Source organism: Lathyrus oleraceus, unplaced genomic scaffold, assembly GCF_024323335.1.
Source record: "Lathyrus oleraceus cultivar Zhongwan6 unplaced genomic scaffold, CAAS_Psat_ZW6_1.0 chrUn0079, whole genome shotgun sequence".
NCBI lineage: Eukaryota > Viridiplantae > Streptophyta > Magnoliopsida > Fabales > Fabaceae > Lathyrus > Lathyrus oleraceus.
Window position 1 is genome coordinate 18,329 of NW_026112470.1, and position 20,757 is coordinate 39,085.

The following is a 20,757-nucleotide window of genomic DNA, read 5'->3' on the forward strand; positions in this document are numbered from 1 at the left end:
TTAAAGGGAAAAAAATAGGATTAATGTAATTTTGCTAGCAAATTTTGGATGGTTATTATTTAGAGCATCGTGAGATAGGACAATTCCATAGAGAGAATCCACTTTAATTTCCACTAAGTGGAACAATCACAAATCAATTGATTCTAAATGTCAGTTTTGTACATATCTAATTAAATTGCTTTTACTTAAAAATGAAAAATAATTCGTACTAACTTGAACATGATAAAATCATGTTTTAAGTGAATCTAAATATTTACTAAAGTGTGGGTACCGATTAAAGTTGCATGTTTCTTCTTTAAATATCACGGGTTTTAACCATTTAGTAATATTTTCATACGCCACATGAAGATTCTACGTGAAGCTGTGTATGTGCTGGAATTGTTATCAGAATATGATGAAGCTGGTTCGTGTAGGAAACTTGAGACTAATAAAGCATAAATGCCGCTTGCCACTTTGATTATTATATCAATTTGTTAAAAGTGAAAATAATAGGGTTTGCTAGGTTCTCATATTGCGACAATTATTTCATAAATATTTAAATTTCTTGATTTACTGTTTTTTAATTTTTTGTATAAACAAATTATTGTATTAATATTGATTACTAAGAGTACTTAATTCAAATACAATAGTAGAGAAAAAAATCAAAAATCAATTATCCTCGAAAAGTTAAATAAGATCGAATGGGATCAAGATGTCAAACTTTCACATCAAAACCTAAAGGTCCAATCGATTTTCTATAATCCAACCCTCCTAAATTCTTGACTAACAATTGGTTACTTCCTTATGGCCCCCCTTAAAGAGAGTCTCGTTCCTAGCTAACCAAATAGCCCAAGCTACTCTCAACCAAGTGGGAGTCTCCTTTTTTTTTATGATCTTCCCGATCAAGCAATTATAAAAAACTAGCAAGTGGGACAACAAATCTACCTAAGAAGGCAATTGGCATCAATCAATCCAATTCAACATAATGACCCAAACACTAACAACTACATGGCAAAACAAGAACAAATGGTCAAGAGATTTCGCTTGGCCGGGGCAAAGGGGTCAAACGAGGTTATGAAAACCAGAAAAGACCCCACTTTTAGCCAATTCATCTCTTTTAGGCAGCGCCCCGAAGAAAATTTTATTTTGAACGTTTGAACCTTCCCAGCCGTTATTACCGTTTTTCTTGAAAAGGTATGACTTTTCGTTTTCAGTTTTCGTTCTCCTATAAAAGGGGGAAATCTGGCCTCGGTTTAGGGTTACACACAAAACCATTCTACGTTCCAGAATCTTTCTTTTGCCAGAAACATTCTTTCTTCAAGAATTATCCCCACAAAGATTTCGTGAACCCAGGCATAAATAGGGTCGAAATACTTTGTTCGGAAAGTGAACGAACACGATTCTTCGAAGATTATCCAGGATTATCAATTAATTATCTAACATTTTTTTTAGTTATTTTGATATAGAAGAAGACAACTTAGTAAATTTTTATTTATATAGTTAACCGTGTCTCTTCTAGAATGATACATATCAAGCGTCTAGCTTCAATTTATAAGATAATAGGTGTTAAGATATTTTCTAACTAATGAACACTTTTATAGTTTAAAGAGACATAATCTCTTTAAACAAATTATTTCTCAAATAGAGAATCTCACTACACTTAGACACGGTGGTAATTAAGTTCTCAAACATGAGAAACTTGAACATTCCTAACACGTTTGTTGACAACTCTATTCTTAGGAACATTAATAGTGAGCACATCATTATCCATATAAGCCTTAACATGATCAACCTTAGAGTTTTCAGGCAAAGTAAGACGCTGAACAAAATGACCACTAGCAACCTCAATACGGTGCCATCCACCACTTTGTTCTTCCATTTCGACACTCTTCTCACAAATGATACATAGCATTCTGTCATCATCAACTTCAACTCTCACGTCGCTTCGTTTCATCCCCGGAAGATGTGCTTTGAAAACATGAGCTTCAGGGGTTTCTTTCCACTCTATGTCAATGGTGTCGACAATTGGTGATGGCTCGTGGAAATTTGGTGGTAGTGTTATATGGGGTGTGTGGGTTTGAGAAACTTCATAACCATGGGTTTGGTGTGATGGGTGGTTGTTCCTTGATTGGTGATGATGATGATGATGATCTTGTGGTGATTTTGATCTTCTTCGACCAAAGATACTATTGGAAAAGAGTGACATTTTCTTTACGGTGAATTGGATGTGTTGATAGTTGATAGTGCTTGTGTACAATGTGAAGGAAGAAGCACTTATTTAAAGGGAAAAAATAGGATTAATGTAATTTTGCTAGCAAATTTTGGATGGTTATTATTTAGAGCATCGTGAGATAGGACAATTCCATAGAGAGAATCCACTTTAATTTCCACTAAGTGGAACAATCACAAATCAATTGATTCTAAATGTCAGTTTTGTACATATCTAATTAAATTGCTTTTACTTAAAAATGAAAAATAATTCGTACTAACTTGAACATGATAAAATCATGTTTTAAGTGAATCTAAATATTTACTAAAGTGTGGGTACCGATTAAAGTTGCATGTTTCTTCTTTAAATATCACGGGTTTTAACCATTTAGTAATATTTTCATACGCCACATGAAGATTCTACGTGAAGCTGTGTATGTGCTGGAATTGTTATCAGAATATGATGAAGCTGGTTCGTGTAGGAAACTTGAGACTAATAAAGCATAAATGCCGCTTGCCACTTTGATTATTATATCAATTTGTTAAAAGTGAAAATAATAGGGTTTGCTAGGTTCTCATATTGCGACAATTATTTCATAAATATTTAAATTTCTTGATTTACTGTTTTTTAATTTTTTGTATAAACAAATTATTGTATTAATATTGATTACTAAGAGTACTTAATTCAAATACAATAGTAGAGAAAAAATCAAAAATCAATTATCCTCGAAAAGTTAAATAAGATCGAATGGGATCAAGATGTCAAACTTTCACATCAAAACCTAAAGGTCCAATCGATTTTCTATAATCCAACCCTCCTAAATTCTTGACTAACAATTGGTTACTTCCTTATGGCCCCCCTTAAAGAGAGTCTCGTTCCTAGCTAACCAAATAGCCCAAGCTACTCTCAACCAAGTGGGAGTCTCCTTTTTTTTTATGATCTTCCCGATCAAGCAATTATAAAAAACTAGCAAGTGGGACAACAAATCTACCTAAGAAGGCAATTGGCATCAATCAATCCAATTCAACATAATGACCCAAACACTAACAACTACATGGCAAAACAAGAACAAATGGTCAAGAGATTTCGCTTGGCCGGGGCAAAGGGGTCAAACGAGGTTATGAAAACCAGAAAAGACCCCACTTTTAGCCAATTCATCTCTTTTAGGCAGCGCCCCGAAGAAAATTTTATTTTGAACGTTTGAACCTTCCCAGCCGTTATTACCGTTTTTCTTGAAAAGGTATGACTTTTCGTTTTCAGTTTTCGTTCTCCTATAAAAGGGGGAAATCTGGCCTCGGTTTAGGGTTACACACAAAAACCATTCTACGTTCCAGAATCTTTCTTTTGCCAGAAACATTCTTTCTTCAAGAATTATCCCCACAAAGATTTCGTGAACCCAGGCATAAATAGGGTCGAAATACTTTGTTCGGAAAGTGAACGAACACGATTCTTCGAAGATTATCCAGGATTATCAATTAATTATCTAACATTTTTTTTAGTTATTTTGATATAGAAGAAGACAACTTAGTAAATTTTTATTTATATAGTTAACCGTGTCTCTTCTAGAATGATACATATCAAGCGTCTAGCTTCAATTTATAAGATAATAGGTGTTAAGATATTTTCTAACTAATGAACACTTTTATAGTTTAAAGAGACATAATCTCTTTAAACAAATTATTTCTCAAATAGAGAATCTCACTACACTTAGACACGGTGGTAATTAAGTTCTCAAACATGAGAAACTTGAACATTCCTAACACGTTTGTTGACAACTCTATTCTTAGGAACATTAATAGTGAGCACATCATTATCCATATAAGCCTTAACATGATCAACCTTAGAGTTTTCAGGCAAAGTAAGACGCTGAACAAAATGACCACTAGCAACCTCAATACGGTGCCATCCACCACTTTGTTCTTCCATTTCGACACTCTTCTCACAAATGATACATAGCATTCTGTCATCATCAACTTCAACTCTCACGTCGCTTCGTTTCATCCCCGGAAGATGTGCTTTGAAAACATGAGCTTCAGGGTTTCTTTCCACTCTATGTCAATGGTGTCGACAATTGGTGATGGCTCGTGGAAATTTGGTGGTAGTGTTATATGGGGTGTGTGGGTTTGAGAAACTTCATAACCATGGGTTTGGTGTGATGGGTGGTTGTTCCTTGATTGGTGATGATGATGATGATGATCTTGTGGTGATTTTGATCTTCTTCGACCAAAGATACTATTGGAAAAGAGTGACATTTTCTTTACGGTGAATTGGATGTGTTGATAGTTGATAGTGCTTGTGTACAATGTGAAGGAAGAAGCACTTATTTAAAGGGAAAAAATAGGATTAATGTAATTTTGCTAGCAAATTTTGGATGGTTATTATTTAGAGCATCGTGAGATAGGACAATTCCATAGAGAGAATCCACTTTAATTTCCACTAAGTGGAACAATCACAAATCAATTGATTCTAAATGTCAGTTTTGTACATATCTAATTAAATTGCTTTTACTTAAAAATGAAAAATAATTCGTACTAACTTGAACATGATAAAATCATGTTTTAAGTGAATCTAAATATTTACTAAAGTGTGGGTACCGATTAAAGTTGCATGTTTCTTCTTTAAATATCACGGGTTTTAACCATTTAGTAATATTTTCATACGCCACATGAAGATTCTACGTGAAGCTGTGTATGTGCTGGAATTGTTATCAGAATATGATGAAGCTGGTTCGTGTAGGAAACTTGAGACTAATAAAGCATAAATGCCGCTTGCCACTTTGATTATTATATCAATTTGTTAAAAGTGAAAATAATAGGGTTTGCTAGGTTCTCATATTGCGACAATTATTTCATAAATATTTAAATTTCTTGATTTACTGTTTTTTAATTTTTTGTATAAACAAATTATTGTATTAATATTGATTACTAAGAGTACTTAATTCAAATACAATAGTAGAGAAAAAAATCAAAAATCAATTATCCTCGAAAAGTTAAATAAGATCGAATGGGATCAAGATGTCAAACTTTCACATCAAAACCTAAAGGTCCAATCGATTTTCTATAATCCAACCCTCCTAAATTCTTGACTAACAATTGGTTACTTCCTTATGGCCCCCCTTAAAGAGAGTCTCGTTCCTAGCTAACCAAATAGCCCAAGCTACTCTCAACCAAGTGGGAGTCTCCTTTTTTTTATGATCTTCCCGATCAAGCAATTATAAAAAACTAGCAAGTGGGACAACAAATCTACCTAAGAAGGCAATTGGCATCAATCAATCCAATTCAACATAATGACCCAAACACTAACAACTACATGGCAAAACAAGAACAAATGGTCAAGAGATTTCGCTTGGCCGGGGCAAAGGGGTCAAACGAGGTTATGAAAACCAGAAAAGACCCCACTTTTAGCCAATTCATCTCTTTTAGGCAGCGCCCCGAAGAAAATTTTATTTTGAACGTTTGAACCTTCCCAGCCGTTATTACCGTTTTTCTTGAAAAGGTATGACTTTTCGTTTTCAGTTTTCGTTCTCCTATAAAAGGGGGAAATCTGGCCTCGGTTTAGGGTTACACACAAAAACCATTCTACGTTCCAGAATCTTTCTTTTGCCAGAAACATTCTTTCTTCAAGAATTATCCCCACAAAGATTTCGTGAACCCAGGCATAAATAGGGTCGAAATACTTTGTTCGGAAAGTGAACGAACACGATTCTTCGAAGATTATCCAGGATTATCAATTAATTATCTAACATTTTTTTTAGTTATTTTGATATAGAAGAAGACAACTTAGTAAATTTTTATTTATATAGTTAACCGTGTCTCTTCTAGAATGATACATATCAAGCGTCTAGCTTCAATTTATAAGATAATAGGTGTTAAGATATTTTCTAACTAATGAACACTTTTATAGTTTAAAGAGACATAATCTCTTTAAACAAATTATTTCTCAAATAGAGAATCTCACTACACTTAGACACGGTGGTAATTAAGTTCTCAAACATGAGAAACTTGAACATTCCTAACACGTTTGTTGACAACTCTATTCTTAGGAACATTAATAGTGAGCACATCATTATCCATATAAGCCTTAACATGATCAACCTTAGAGTTTTCAGGCAAAGTAAGACGCTGAACAAAATGACCACTAGCAACCTCAATACGGTGCCATCCACCACTTTGTTCTTCCATTTCGACACTCTTCTCACAAATGATACATAGCATTCTGTCATCATCAACTTCAACTCTCACGTCGCTTCGTTTCATCCCCGGAAGATGTGCTTTGAAAACATGAGCTTCAGGGGTTTCTTTCCACTCTATGTCAATGGTGTCGACAATTGGTGATGGCTCGTGGAAATTTGGTGGTAGTGTTATATGGGGTGTGTGGGTTTGAGAAACTTCATAACCATGGGTTTGGTGTGATGGGTGGTTGTTCCTTGATTGGTGATGATGATGATGATGATCTTGTGGTGATTTTGATCTTCTTCGACCAAAGATACTATTGGAAAAGAGTGACATTTTCTTTACGGTGAATTGGATGTGTTGATAGTTGATAGTGCTTGTGTACAATGTGAAGGAAGAAGCACTTATTTAAAGGGAAAAAATAGGATTAATGTAATTTTGCTAGCAAATTTTGGATGGTTATTATTTAGAGCATCGTGAGATAGGACAATTCCATAGAGAGAATCCACTTTAATTTCCACTAAGTGGAACAATCACAAATCAATTGATTCTAAATGTCAGTTTTGTACATATCTAATTAAATTGCTTTTACTTAAAAATGAAAAATAATTCGTACTAACTTGAACATGATAAAATCATGTTTTAAGTGAATCTAAATATTTACTAAAGTGTGGGTACCGATTAAAGTTGCATGTTTCTTCTTTAAATATCACGGGTTTTAACCATTTAGTAATATTTTCATACGCCACATGAAGATTCTACGTGAAGCTGTGTATGTGCTGGAATTGTTATCAGAATATGATGAAGCTGGTTCGTGTAGGAAACTTGAGACTAATAAAGCATAAATGCCGCTTGCCACTTTGATTATTATATCAATTTGTTAAAAGTGAAAATAATAGGGTTTGCTAGGTTCTCATATTGCGACAATTATTTCATAAATATTTAAATTTCTTGATTTACTGTTTTTTAATTTTTGTATAAACAAATTATTGTATTAATATTGATTACTAAGAGTACTTAATTCAAATACAATAGTAGAGAAAAAAATCAAAAATCAATTATCCTCGAAAAGTTAAATAAGATCGAATGGGATCAAGATGTCAAACTTTCACATCAAAACCTAAAGGTCCAATCGATTTTCTATAATCCAACCCTCCTAAATTCTTGACTAACAATTGGTTACTTCCTTATGGCCCCCTTAAAGAGAGTCTCGTTCCTAGCTAACCAAATAGCCCAAGCTACTCTCAACCAAGTGGGAGTCTCCTTTTTTTTATGATCTTCCCGATCAAGCAATTATAAAAAACTAGCAAGTGGGACAACAAATCTACCTAAGAAGGCAATTGGCATCAATCAATCCAATTCAACATAATGACCCAAACACTAACAACTACATGGCAAAACAAGAACAAATGGTCAAGAGATTTCGCTTGGCCGGGGCAAAGGGGTCAAACGAGGTTATGAAAACCAGAAAAGACCCCACTTTTAGCCAATTCATCTCTTTTAGGCAGCGCCCCGAAGAAAATTTTATTTTGAACGTTTGAACCTTCCCAGCCGTTATTACCGTTTTTCTTGAAAAGGTATGACTTTTCGTTTTCAGTTTTCGTTCTCCTATAAAAGGGGGAAATCTGGCCTCGGTTTAGGGTTACACACAAAAACCATTCTACGTTCCAGAATCTTTCTTTTGCCAGAAACATTCTTTCTTCAAGAATTATCCCCACAAAGATTTCGTGAACCCAGGCATAAATAGGGTCGAAATACTTTGTTCGGAAAGTGAACGAACACGATTCTTCGAAGATTATCCAGGATTATCAATTAATTATCTAACATTTTTTTTAGTTATTTTGATATAGAAGAAGACAACTTAGTAAATTTTTATTTATATAGTTAACCGTGTCTCTTCTAGAATGATACATATCAAGCGTCTAGCTTCAATTTATAAGATAATAGGTGTTAAGATATTTTCTAACTAATGAACACTTTTATAGTTTAAAGAGACATAATCTCTTTAAACAAATTATTTCTCAAATAGAGAATCTCACTACACTTAGACACGGTGGTAATTAAGTTCTCAAACATGAGAAACTTGAACATTCCTAACACGTTTGTTGACAACTCTATTCTTAGGAACATTAATAGTGAGCACATCATTATCCATATAAGCCTTAACATGATCAACCTTAGAGTTTTCAGGCAAAGTAAGACGCTGAACAAAATGACCACTAGCAACCTCAATACGGTGCCATCCACCACTTTGTTCTTCCATTTCGACACTCTTCTCACAAATGATACATAGCATTCTGTCATCATCAACTTCAACTCTCACGTCGCTTCGTTTCATCCCCGGAAGATGTGCTTTGAAAACATGAGCTTCAGGGGTTTCTTTCCACTCTATGTCAATGGTGTCGACAATTGGTGATGGCTCGTGGAAATTTGGTGGTAGTGTTATATGGGGTGTGTGGGTTTGAGAAACTTCATAACCATGGGTTTGGTGTGATGGGTGGTTGTTCCTTGATTGGTGATGATGATGATGATGATCTTGTGGTGATTTTGATCTTCTTCGACCAAAGATACTATTGGAAAAGAGTGACATTTTCTTTACGGTGAATTGGATGTGTTGATAGTTGATAGTGCTTGTGTACAATGTGAAGGAAGAAGCACTTATTTAAAGGGAAAAAATAGGATTAATGTAATTTTGCTAGCAAATTTTGGATGGTTATTATTTAGAGCATCGTGAGATAGGACAATTCCATAGAGAGAATCCACTTTAATTTCCACTAAGTGGAACAATCACAAATCAATTGATTCTAAATGTCAGTTTTGTACATATCTAATTAAATTGCTTTTACTTAAAAATGAAAAATAATTCGTACTAACTTGAACATGATAAAATCATGTTTTAAGTGAATCTAAATATTTACTAAAGTGTGGGTACCGATTAAAGTTGCATGTTTCTTCTTTAAATATCACGGGTTTTAACCATTTAGTAATATTTTCATACGCCACATGAAGATTCTACGTGAAGCTGTGTATGTGCTGGAATTGTTATCAGAATATGATGAAGCTGGTTCGTGTAGGAAACTTGAGACTAATAAAGCATAAATGCCGCTTGCCACTTTGATTATTATATCAATTTGTTAAAAGTGAAAATAATAGGGTTTGCTAGGTTCTCATATTGCGACAATTATTTCATAAATATTTAAATTTCTTGATTTACTGTTTTTTAATTTTTTGTATAAACAAATTATTGTATTAATATTGATTACTAAGAGTACTTAATTCAAATACAATAGTAGAGAAAAAATCAAAAATCAATTATCCTCGAAAAGTTAAATAAGATCGAATGGGATCAAGATGTCAAACTTTCACATCAAAACCTAAAGGTCCAATCGATTTTCTATAATCCAACCCTGCTAAATTCTTGACTAACAATTGGTTACTTCCTTATGGCCCCCCTTAAAGAGAGTCTCGTTCCTAGCTAACCAAATAGCCCAAGCTACTCTCAACCAAGTGGGAGTCTCCTTTTTTTTTATGATCTTCCCGATCAAGCAATTATAAAAAACTAGCAAGTGGGACAACAAATCTACCTAAGAAGGCAATTGGCATCAATCAATCCAATTCAACATAATGACCCAAACACTAACAACTACATGGCAAAACAAGAACAAATGGTCAAGAGATTTCGCTTGGCCGGGGCAAAGGGGTCAAACGAGGTTATGAAAACCAGAAAAGACCCCACTTTTAGCCAATTCATCTCTTTTAGGCAGCGCCCCGAAGAAAATTTTATTTTGAACGTTTGAACCTTCCCAGCCGTTATTACCGTTTTTCTTGAAAAGGTATGACTTTTCGTTTTCAGTTTTCGTTCTCCTATAAAAGGGGGAAATCTGGCCTCGGTTTAGGGTTACACACAAAAACCATTCTACGTTCCAGAATCTTTCTTTTGCCAGAAACATTCTTTCTTCAAGAATTATCCCCACAAAGATTTCGTGAACCCAGGCATAAATAGGGTCGAAATACTTTGTTCGGAAAGTGAACGAACACGATTCTTCGAAGATTATCCAGGATTATCAATTAATTATCTAACATTTTTTTTAGTTATTTTGATATAGAAGAAGACAACTTAGTAAATTTTTATTTATATAGTTAACCGTGTCTCTTCTAGAATGATACATATCAAGCGTCTAGCTTCAATTTATAAGATAATAGGTGTTAAGATATTTTCTAACTAATGAACACTTTTATAGTTTAAAGAGACATAATCTCTCTAAACAAATTATTTCTCAAATAGAGAATCTCACTACACTTAGACACGGTGGTAATTAAGTTCTCAAACATGAGAAACTTGAACATTCCTAACACGTTTGTTGACAACTCTATTCTTAGGAACATTAATAGTGAGCACATCATTATCCATATAAGCCTTAACATGATCAACCTTAGAGTTTTCAGGCAAAGTAAGACGCTGAACAAAATGACCACTAGCAACCTCAATACGGTGCCATCCACCACTTTGTTCTTCCATTTCGACACTCTTCTCACAAATGATACATAGCATTCTGTCATCATCAACTTCAACTCTCACGTCGCTTCGTTTCATCCCCGGAAGATGTGCTTTGAAAACATGAGCTTCAGGGGTTTCTTTCCACTCTATGTCAATGGTGTCGACAATTGGTGATGGCTCGTGGAAATTTGGTGGTAGTGTTATATGGGGTGTGTGGGTTTGAGAAACTTCATAACCATGGGTTTGGTGTGATGGGTGGTTGTTCCTTGATTGGTGATGATGATGATGATGATCTTGTGGTGATTTTGATCTTCTTCGACCAAAGATACTATTGGAAAAGAGTGACATTTTCTTTACGGTGAATTGGATGTGTTGATAGTTGATAGTGCTTGTGTACAATGTGAAGGAAGAAGCACTTATTTAAAGGGAAAAAATAGGATTAATGTAATTTTGCTAGCAAATTTTGGATGGTTATTATTTAGAGCATCGTGAGATAGGACAATTCCATAGAGAGAATCCACTTTAATTTCCACTAAGTGGAACAATCACAAATCAATTGATTCTAAATGTCAGTTTTGTACATATCTAATTAAATTGCTTTTACTTAAAAATGAAAAATAATTCGTACTAACTTGAACATGATAAAATCATGTTTTAAGTGAATCTAAATATTTACTAAAGTGTGGGTACCGATTAAAGTTGCATGTTTCTTCTTTAAATATCACCCATTTAGTAATATTTTCATACGCCACATGAAGATTCTACGTGAAGCTGTGTATGTGCTGGAATTGTTATCAGAATATGATGAAGCTGGTTCGTGTAGGAAACTTGAGACTAATAAAGCATAAATGCCGCTTGCCACTTTGATTATTATATCAATTTGTTAAAAGTGAAAATAATAGGGTTTGCTAGGTTCTCATATTGCGACAATTATTTCATAAATATTTAAATTTCTTGATTTACTGTTTTTTAATTTTTTGTATAAACAAATTATTGTATTAATATTGATTACTAAGAGTACTTAATTCAAATACAATAGTAGAGAAAAAAATCAAAAATCAATTATCCTCGAAAAGTTAAATAAGATCGAATGGGATCAAGATGTCAAACTTTCACATCAAAACCTAAAGGTCCAATCGATTTTCTATAATCCAACCCTCCTAAATTCTTGACTAACAATTGGTTACTTCCTTATGGCCCCCCTTAAAGAGAGTCTCGTTCCTAGCTAACCAAATAGCCCAAGCTACTCTCAACCAAGTGGGAGTCTCCTTTTTTTTATGATCTTCCCGATCAAGCAATTATAAAAAACTAGCAAGTGGGACAACAAATCTACCTAAGAAGGCAATTGGCATCAATCAATCCAATTCAACATAATGACCCAAACACTAACAACTACATGGCAAAACAAGAACAAATGGTCAAGAGATTTCGCTTGGCCGGTGTCGCAACCCGAAAAATACGGTATGCGAAAAAACAACCGGCGAGAAAGAGATGACAGAAGAGTCGCCACCGTGCGTTATTTATCCCAAAGGAGGGAAAGGAAACGCTCGAAGTAAACCTGGAGAAAGGAAAGGAAAAGACAAGGTCTCGCAACCAAATCTTGGGTTCGAGAGTCGATTATGCGAAGGGAAGGTATTAGCACCCCTACGCATCCGTAGTACTCTACGGGATCCACTCTTGTTGTTTCTTGTCTAAAGGGTGCGTGTTTATCTAATGTACTATTTACTAAAAGAAAGGGTCAAAGAAAATGACTCGCACGGATGTCGCATCCACTGCATACGTATCTCATCTGAATATCAGAATCAGAGTCTTCGTAGCTCGGGTACCTATGGGTTAAAGATAAGTGTGCTCGCTAAGACATCGCGTCTTATGCCTACGTATCTCATCTGGAATGAGAATCAGAGCGAAACGTAGTTCAAACTAACTACGGGAACAAAGGGTCTCGATTGCAACTAGGGGCAAGAGAAAGGGAAGGTCTCGATCGCAACGAGGGCGAGAGAAAGGATCGCAACGAGGGCGAAAACAAACAAGGATTAGTTGTTAGTCGTTAGTCAAACTCGGCAAGACATCGCATCTTGTGCCTACGTATCTCATCTGAACATGAGAATCAGAGTTGCCGTAGTTCGGCTACACGCACACAAACAAACACAGGCAAAGGCAAACGTGGAGCCTGACTGCCAATCACTGGACTTACATCAGCATCCAAACCAAACAAACACACACTGGAACCCGAATGCCACTTGATGGACTTACATCAGCTTCCAAGCACACAACAACCAAACAAGTTAATAGGGAGTCGGGAATTCGAGCCTATAACTGTCAAGCACGCACACAAAAAAGGGGAAAAAATGCCCGGAGAGGTCTCGCACGACCTCCTGCCTACATACCTTGTCTGGAACAAGGATCAGGGCGATGTAGTTCCCCTACATAGGGGTTGCCATCTGAATATGGGCTTAGAAAAGGAGGACACCAGTTGTGTCAAAGGAGAGTCGGCAATGTGTTCACGTCCTAGCAGTAGGTGTCGCAGCTCGCTGAATCGAGTCTTAGGCAGTTACCTCTTTGCAATAGAACGGACTACATGCCACAAGATCGAAGACGCTCGGAAAGGTCTAGAAGTGGGGAAGCTCTGCCCTAGAGTTGTCATGCAATGTGTACTTAAGTGTTAGGATTTACAAATGGAAATATCTACCTAATGTTAGCATGCAAAGAATAAGGGAATCCTACCTATGTTATCATACGAAAAGGTTCTATCTAACGGGTGCTACCTAATCGGAACAAGAATCGACGAATGGAGCAAGGAGAAGTGTTAGGGATAAGGGTAGATGGCGACGCATGAAGCAATCGACTTACAAGGTTGATGGCGATGCATAAAGCAATCGACTTACAAGGTTGATGGCGATGCATGAAGCAGTCGACTTACAAGGTTGATGGCGATGCATAAAGCAATCGACTTACAAAAGGGTGGATGAATACGTGCTGGTTCTGTTAGGTTTTGAAAAATGATCACTCGACGTTGGATCGAGGTTTTGATCTTGTTTTGAAATGGTTATCGGGTGTTCATTTTAATTCTTGTATTAACAGATGAATAAAGAATGAAAGAATATTATACATCTCATGGGAGAGGGATACATTTGTTATGAATGGGGGTTGTCATGGCAATCAAAACAATATCAATATATGCCTCATACATCATACAAGTAGGCCACAGTTGATCAAACAAGTAAGGTATAAACAAATATATAATCGAATCAAATAATCAAAGAATGGAATAATAAAGCATTAAACAATGTATGAGTGTAAGTGCAAAGAAACCGGCTCATTGTAAGAAAGCCCAAGAGTAAGCTATGTGAGGTTGATGGCGATGCTTAAAAAGCAATCGACTTACAAGGGTGTAAAAATGGGCTCGATATTAAATCGAGAAAAGTGTGATTTTTATAGTTTGAAAAAAGATTTTGAACTAAACTAAAATACAACAACTATACATTATCAACAAAATAAACATATGAGTGTAATAAACATAAAAAGATATTAATCAACATACTAAAAGAATAAAAAATGCTAAAGGAAGATAAAATCAAATAAAAAGCAAAAAGATTCCACACATGAGTATCGAACCCTCTCCATTTAATACTATGAAACTAACCTCTTTCCACTAGACCACTCAACAATATTTGCTACTGTTATACTATGTTAAATATATGAACCGGACTAAAAAGATTTAAAATAAAAAAAACAAAATAAACATTTTTATGGGTTTTTTATTATCTCTGTTAAAAAACAAAATAAGCTAAATAAATAAAAAGTAAATAATAATAATAAAAGAAAATAAAACATATATTTTTCTGATTTTGTGTTAAAAATGAAATAAACTAAATAATAAAAGAAATAATTAAAAATAAAAAAAGAAAAGAAAAAAAAAAGGAAATGGAAACAGCAAGCTCGTCTCCATCGTCTTCCTCCCTCGCTCTCCCTCAAACTCTCTCAGGCGAACCTCTCCTTTCTCAGCTTATTCCCCCCAAACCCTACTCACAGTAACCGAACCTAAGTACTACGAAGAAGACAAAGTGCAAACGACAAAAACACAACCCTAAACCCAGTCCAAACTAGAATCATCAATGTGAAAGAAACACCAATCGCGCAGAGATACATCAGGCTTGGAAAGTAGTAAACATGCATCTGAATACGGAACAACAAAAAGGTAAGAGTTCTACCAGATTGGGATGTCTCGGAAGTGAACGAACAGGTACGTGATCCTCCTTCCGCTTTCTCCTTCGTTGCGCCTTTCTTAGGGTTCGTCCTCTCTTTGATTTTCGTTTCCTTGTTTCTCTGTGAACAGTGGCCGCCTCCAACCTTTAGAAATTAGGGTTCTTTCTCTTTTGATTTTTTTTTCCTCTCAGTTTCTGTTGTGCCCCTTTCTCTTACTGATTTGCTCTCTATTTATCCTCTGTAAATTAGGGTTTGGGATTTGGTCTGTGCTGTTCAAAAGGAGTAAATCTGCAAAGCAAATTGGATGCTCAGAAATTGGAGTAGTCCCTCTGATGTATGGATTTGAGACAGGTAATCTGAGCATGTGCTTTCCCCTTTGTTTTTGTCTCTATGCCAATATTGGGATATTTCTGAAATCTAAAGCTTTACTGGCTATTATGTGTTACTGCAGTGAATTTCTTGTAACTTCCAGCTAATTCAATTGTGTTACTGCAGTGAATTTCTATTGCTCCAGGTTGATGTTGGCTTGAAATCTTTGATTGTGTTGTCCTTGAGATATCAATCTCTGTCAGTTCATTCCCTCTCGTTGTAACAAACTCAACAACAGCTTGAATGGCTCCTTCAGCAGACTGCTTGATCTTATCACATATAGCTACTGAGCAACCTTAAAGCATAGCAACCAGCTCATCCTTTGTCAACAGAATGCAGAGGGAAGAAATGATCCTGTTGAAACTTCTGATGGATCAATAGAGGTATCATTTCTCAGCATAGCTATCACATCTTCAAGAGAAGACAAAGTACGGTATGACAATTCTATGTTTTCAGCAGATATAGACAAACCAGGAGGCTTTGGAAGAGAAAGAGAAATACTGAAGAGTTGATCAAGAATTTGTGCTGGTATTTTCTAGCCTGTATTTTTACTAGCATCATGGTGTCACTTTCTCCATTTTGGGCTCATGTGCAATTGAGTGTTTTGATGTTAGCTTGGAAATGTTAAATGTGGAACTTCACAAGTGAGCATTGGCTTTGAAAACTTGGTTAACAAATTAGCTTAGGTTATGTTATGTCATCGGTGATGGTTATTATGCATTGGTTAATGACAGGTTTTGGTGTTTTAAATTGGTACATGTCAAGAAGGACCATTGCAGTAGGCTGGTTTTGGCTTTGGTCAAAGGACAACTGCAGTAGGCTTATGGCTAGATACTTGGTTGATTGTGTAAAGCTCATGTTGGTTTGTTGGCTTGTGATGTTGTTGTCTTGACTGTTGCAGGATGCAGGACCAGTGTATTGCCAATTGCATCTTTCTACACCAGTTTGCAGGGTAACCTTCATAAATCACTTCCAAACTCCTGCATCATGGTCTTGTGACCCTGTTATGGTTTTGACTTGTGTTCACGGTAGATTGGTCATCGACACACACATTCATGAATTAATTTGTAACAACTTATATCCCTCTCTGGGCCACACAATATCTCCTTTATTATGGCACAATTAGAATTGAAATTTCAGTCTCTCAAATAATTGAAATGATCTTCACAGATGTTTGGACTGATGGTGAATACCAGCATGGAACCCTTCTGTGTATGCTGAGTTCTTAAATATCATAGCAAGGTTTTTCAAATCTGAGACGAGAACTTCCCGTAGATTGTCAGACACTACAGTGCCTAGATGCTCTCCATGTTGTTTTATAGTGTCTTCCTTGATCTCTGAAAGCAGTAAATCTGATGCTTTATGCAATATTTCTTCAACTAATGGCCCAACATCTGCAAAGGAGTTTGATGAATGACCATTGTTGACTGGTTTCTCCTTTGTAACTTTCTTACTAATGGATGGTTTGAAAACTTGTTCTGAAACTATCTGGGACTTATTCTCAACAGAAGCATGGTTTCCATCTGCAGGAACTTGTGATGAAGGTTGCATTTCGGACTGGTGCGACACAAGTATTGAGCTGGATGGAACTAGAGCAGCTAGATCAGGAGGTTGATCTTTGCTCACTACAGGAATGGCCTCAAAATCAACATACGAGGGATCCTTTCCTATTGACTTTAGAAATTCGTCAAGGTCATGAGCATTTAAAGATATAGTCATGTCATTTGCCAGTGGATGGAAGAAGCAGAACTCATGAGTCTTGAACCCTTGATCCAACAACAGCACAACATCTCGTGCTGAGTCATTCACTACCGCAAACGGGGTGACACAGCCCAAAGGCACCTGAAGCATTTCTGTTAAAGCCTCTGCAGGTGCCATTCTGAGACCTCCTTTACCTAAACCAAGCCGCTGAGATAACACTTTTATATCTACCTTGGTGTTGACTGAAGCAGAAACGATATAAAATCTATGTTTCTTATCCTTCAAAAATAAATTTTTACTCAGCCCACCACCTAAATTTCCAACATACTTTTCCCCTTCCTCAACTGTCAAAATAACTGGATGCTCATACTGTGAAAAATTAATCTGAAGCTCCTTTAACTGCGCAAGAAGTTGTTCCTTTGTATAGCCCATAGCGTTTTTGCAACAGAATGGAAGAAAGGAAATGAGAGTTTTTGCAAATCGGAGGATTCACAACAACACAGCAATAACAACAGCACTGAACATTGTGATGGTTCTGTATCGGGGGAACTTATTGTATTGTATGTTGGAACTCCAAGCTTACACAGTAAGATTACCTGTAATTTGGAGTAACCAAAAGTCAATTGTACTATTGATAGAATATTATGTTAATTGAACGGATTGGATTCATGTTTTTTTTTTTTTTTTTGAACATCCTTTATACTCAGCCTAACATGCTCAGACTTATCTCCAGGACTGCAACACAGGTGTTTGTATTTATTAGAAAGAGTTGTGGTTGATGGCCTGCTTGAACTATGTGGGGTCTTGTATCATTTGGACTTAGCTCACGATTTGCCAGCAACATCATAAGATTTCTTCCACGACGCAAAACCGCTCAGGAACAACAACAGTTACGACAGCAGTGGAACCAACATTTTCTGGTGCAACAGGTTCCCAACTTCATTCTTAAACCTCAAATAATTTAGTGAAGATTTATCTCTGTCAGCGCTTCCTCCCGCATGACGCCGTATTGAAACCGATCAAGCTTATGATGGACAATACTCGTGGCTGTTATTCCACTTCTCGAATCCTTGTTGAAATTGAGAGAGAGATTCCGACGAAGGTTTATAGTGGAGTGCATAATGGATAGCTTTGTAATGGAAGAAACCAAGAAAAATCAACAACAAACATGAAGATTGGGTGATGTATTGAAGAAAAAGGCCAGGCCAAGTTGGATGGGCAAGAGCAAGTGAAAGTTGACTTTGGTCAAAGTTGATCAAAAAGTCAACCGTTGACCAAAGTCAACAGTTGGTCAAAAATGCATTTTTTTTGTATTTTCTTTATGATTTCTTTGTAAATGGATATTCTATTATCGGTTAGGATGAAAATTAGGGTTTGAGGAATTTGGGTTGACTTTGGTCAAAGTTGACCAAAAAGTCAACTGTTGGCCAAAGTCAACAATTGGTCAAAATGTTCAAGACTTGTATTTTCTTGTGTAGAATCAAATGTAATGGTTTAGAATGATGTGAAATGAATTGAAATGGTTTGAAATTTGATTTGAGATTTGGTTTTACCATTGGTTTATTCATAACTTGAATGTTTGACTCTTGAAAAGAAAATAACTTGACTGATAATGTGTATGAACAAAAACATGAAATAAGACCATAAGGTTATAGTATCCATGAACCAATAACATGACTGGCAAGTGGTTAGAAACACAAGAAAACTTGGTTGTTCAGATGACCCAGACCATAGATGTATCCACAATCACAACACCATGACTTTGAATCAAAACCAATCCTCATATGAAACCAAAGCAAAACTAGGCCAAGCATGTCAAACAAACATCAAAAATTCAGACCAAAATCGGGGTATGACAGTTGCCCCTATTTAACCGTCTTCAACTAGAGAATGTGAAGCAAGACGTTCTTCACATGATCATTGTGGGAGATGGTTAGATACTAAGAAGACCCGGATTTTGATCCTGAATCCTTATGAAATAATTAACCATTCCTGTCAGAATCGACAACGAAGCAATCCCGAAAGAAGAATCCGTCTGGTACGGTGAAAATCGGTCTGAGTACCGAAACAGCAAGTTGACCTGGATGCCAAAATAAATGGTAACACAGGAATACCCATGGCCTGAACGCCGCACATTAGTCTGAACATTAAGCATCGGAATATGAGAGTATCAATGTTGGTCTGATCACCGAAAATCTGGTCTGAACTCAACTTCGATCTGGATACCGGGAAAACTGGCCTGGACGCCACTTCGGTCTGGATACCGGGAAAACTGGCCTGGACGCCACTTCGGTCTGGATACCGGGAAAACTGGCCTGGACGCCACTTCGGTCTGGATACCGGGAAAACTGGCCTGGACGCCACTTCGGTCTGGATACCGGGAAAACTGGCCTGGACGCCACTTCGGTCTGGATACCGGGAAAACTGGCCTGAATGCCACTTCGGTCTGGATACCGGGAAAACTGGTCTGAACACCACAAGTTCTTCGTCCTGATTGTTGAGAACTTCTTCGATCTGGAAATCGGAAACCTGGCCTGAATGCCACTTCGGTCTGGATACCGGGAACTGGCCTGAATGCCACTTCGGTCTGGATACCGGGAAAACTGGCCTGGACGCCACTTCGGTCTGGATACCGGGAAAACTGGCCTGGACGCCACTTCGGTCTGGATACCGGGAAAACTGGCCTGAACACCACAAGTTCTTCGTCCTGATTGTTGAGAACTTCTTCGATCTGGAAATCGGAAACCTGGCCTGAATGCCACTTCGGTCTGGATACCGGGAACTGGCCTGAATGCCACTTCGGTCTGGATACCGGGAAAACTGGTCTGAACACCACAAGTTCTTCGTCCTGACTGTTGAGAACTTCTTCGATCTGGAAATCGGGAAAACTGGCTTGAACGCCACTTCGGTCTGGATACCGCCTCGGTCTGAACACCGGAAAATTCTTCATGTCTATCATCATCGGCGAAGATAACAAAACAGTGATACGTGAGCCGACACGCATGCCAAAGACCCAAGCTGGGGATAACAATTGACCAAAGAGTGCATGAGATATATTATCTGTAGCCGTCAAAATGTAGATAATACACTCGCATGGAAGATTATCCATAACCGGGTTGTAGGTTGTTAAATGAATAATCGAACGAAAAGAAAGGCATTAGGGTATCAGGACTAGGCATGCAAAAGATGACCAATCAAAAGAGGATAAAGTTGTTAACTCGGAGCAAATACCCAAAAGGAAGGGGAAGACCCACTGGGGACAATACTGCTTGATCAGGGCAAGTATCCAAAGGGGACAAGACTATCAATACCACAAAGAGGGGATTACATCTACCGGTTAGTAGGCAGAAAACCACGGAAAAGTAATCAGTCATTGATAGGATGAGCACACAGGGTTAACTCTGCCAATGGGATGAAAGTGGGATTTTACAACTACCAGCTAGTAGGTAGAAAACCACAAAGATAGGACTTACAACTACCGGTTTGTAGGTAGAAGCCACAGAAAGGTAACCAGTCATCGATAGGATGAGCACAAAGGGTTAACTCCACCAAGGGGATGAAAGTGGGATTTTACAACTACCAGCTAGTAGGTAGAAAACCACAAAGATAGGACTTACAACTAC

The 20,757-nt window shown here is 36.8% G+C and overlaps 5 protein-coding genes across 5 annotated transcripts; all 5 read right to left on the reverse strand.

The window, feature by feature from the left end:
* Window positions 1–1,448: 1,448 nt before the first annotated feature.
* LOC127112333 (18.1 kDa class I heat shock protein-like) lies at window positions 1,449–2,244 on the reverse strand. The gene has a single exon (XM_051046308.1). The coding sequence runs from the start codon at window positions 2,183–2,185 to the stop codon at window positions 1,664–1,666; it is 522 nt and encodes a 173-aa protein (XP_050902265.1). The 5' UTR covers window positions 2,186–2,244; the 3' UTR covers window positions 1,449–1,663.
* Window positions 2,245–5,959: 3,715 nt separating this feature from the next.
* LOC127112328 (18.1 kDa class I heat shock protein-like) lies at window positions 5,960–6,755 on the reverse strand. The gene has a single exon (XM_051046303.1). It carries the CDS (start codon window positions 6,694–6,696, stop codon window positions 6,175–6,177), a length of 522 nt encoding a protein of 173 aa, XP_050902260.1. The 5' UTR covers window positions 6,697–6,755; the 3' UTR covers window positions 5,960–6,174.
* A 1,458-nt stretch (window positions 6,756–8,213) lies between these two features.
* LOC127112334 (18.1 kDa class I heat shock protein-like) lies at window positions 8,214–9,009 on the reverse strand. Its single transcript, XM_051046309.1, has one exon. The coding sequence runs from the start codon at window positions 8,948–8,950 to the stop codon at window positions 8,429–8,431; it is 522 nt and encodes a 173-aa protein (XP_050902266.1). The 5' UTR covers window positions 8,951–9,009; the 3' UTR covers window positions 8,214–8,428.
* A 1,640-nt stretch (window positions 9,010–10,649) lies between these two features.
* LOC127112350 (18.1 kDa class I heat shock protein) lies at window positions 10,650–11,265 on the reverse strand. Its single transcript, XM_051046324.1, has one exon. It carries the CDS (start codon window positions 11,204–11,206, stop codon window positions 10,685–10,687), a length of 522 nt encoding a protein of 173 aa, XP_050902281.1. The 5' UTR covers window positions 11,207–11,265; the 3' UTR covers window positions 10,650–10,684.
* Window positions 11,266–16,490: 5,225 nt separating this feature from the next.
* On the reverse strand, window positions 16,491–17,714 carry LOC127112323 (uncharacterized). Its single transcript, XM_051046299.1, has one exon. The coding sequence runs from the start codon at window positions 17,564–17,566 to the stop codon at window positions 16,598–16,600; it is 969 nt and encodes a 322-aa protein (XP_050902256.1). The 5' UTR covers window positions 17,567–17,714; the 3' UTR covers window positions 16,491–16,597.
* Window positions 17,715–20,757: the final 3,043 nt, after the last annotated feature.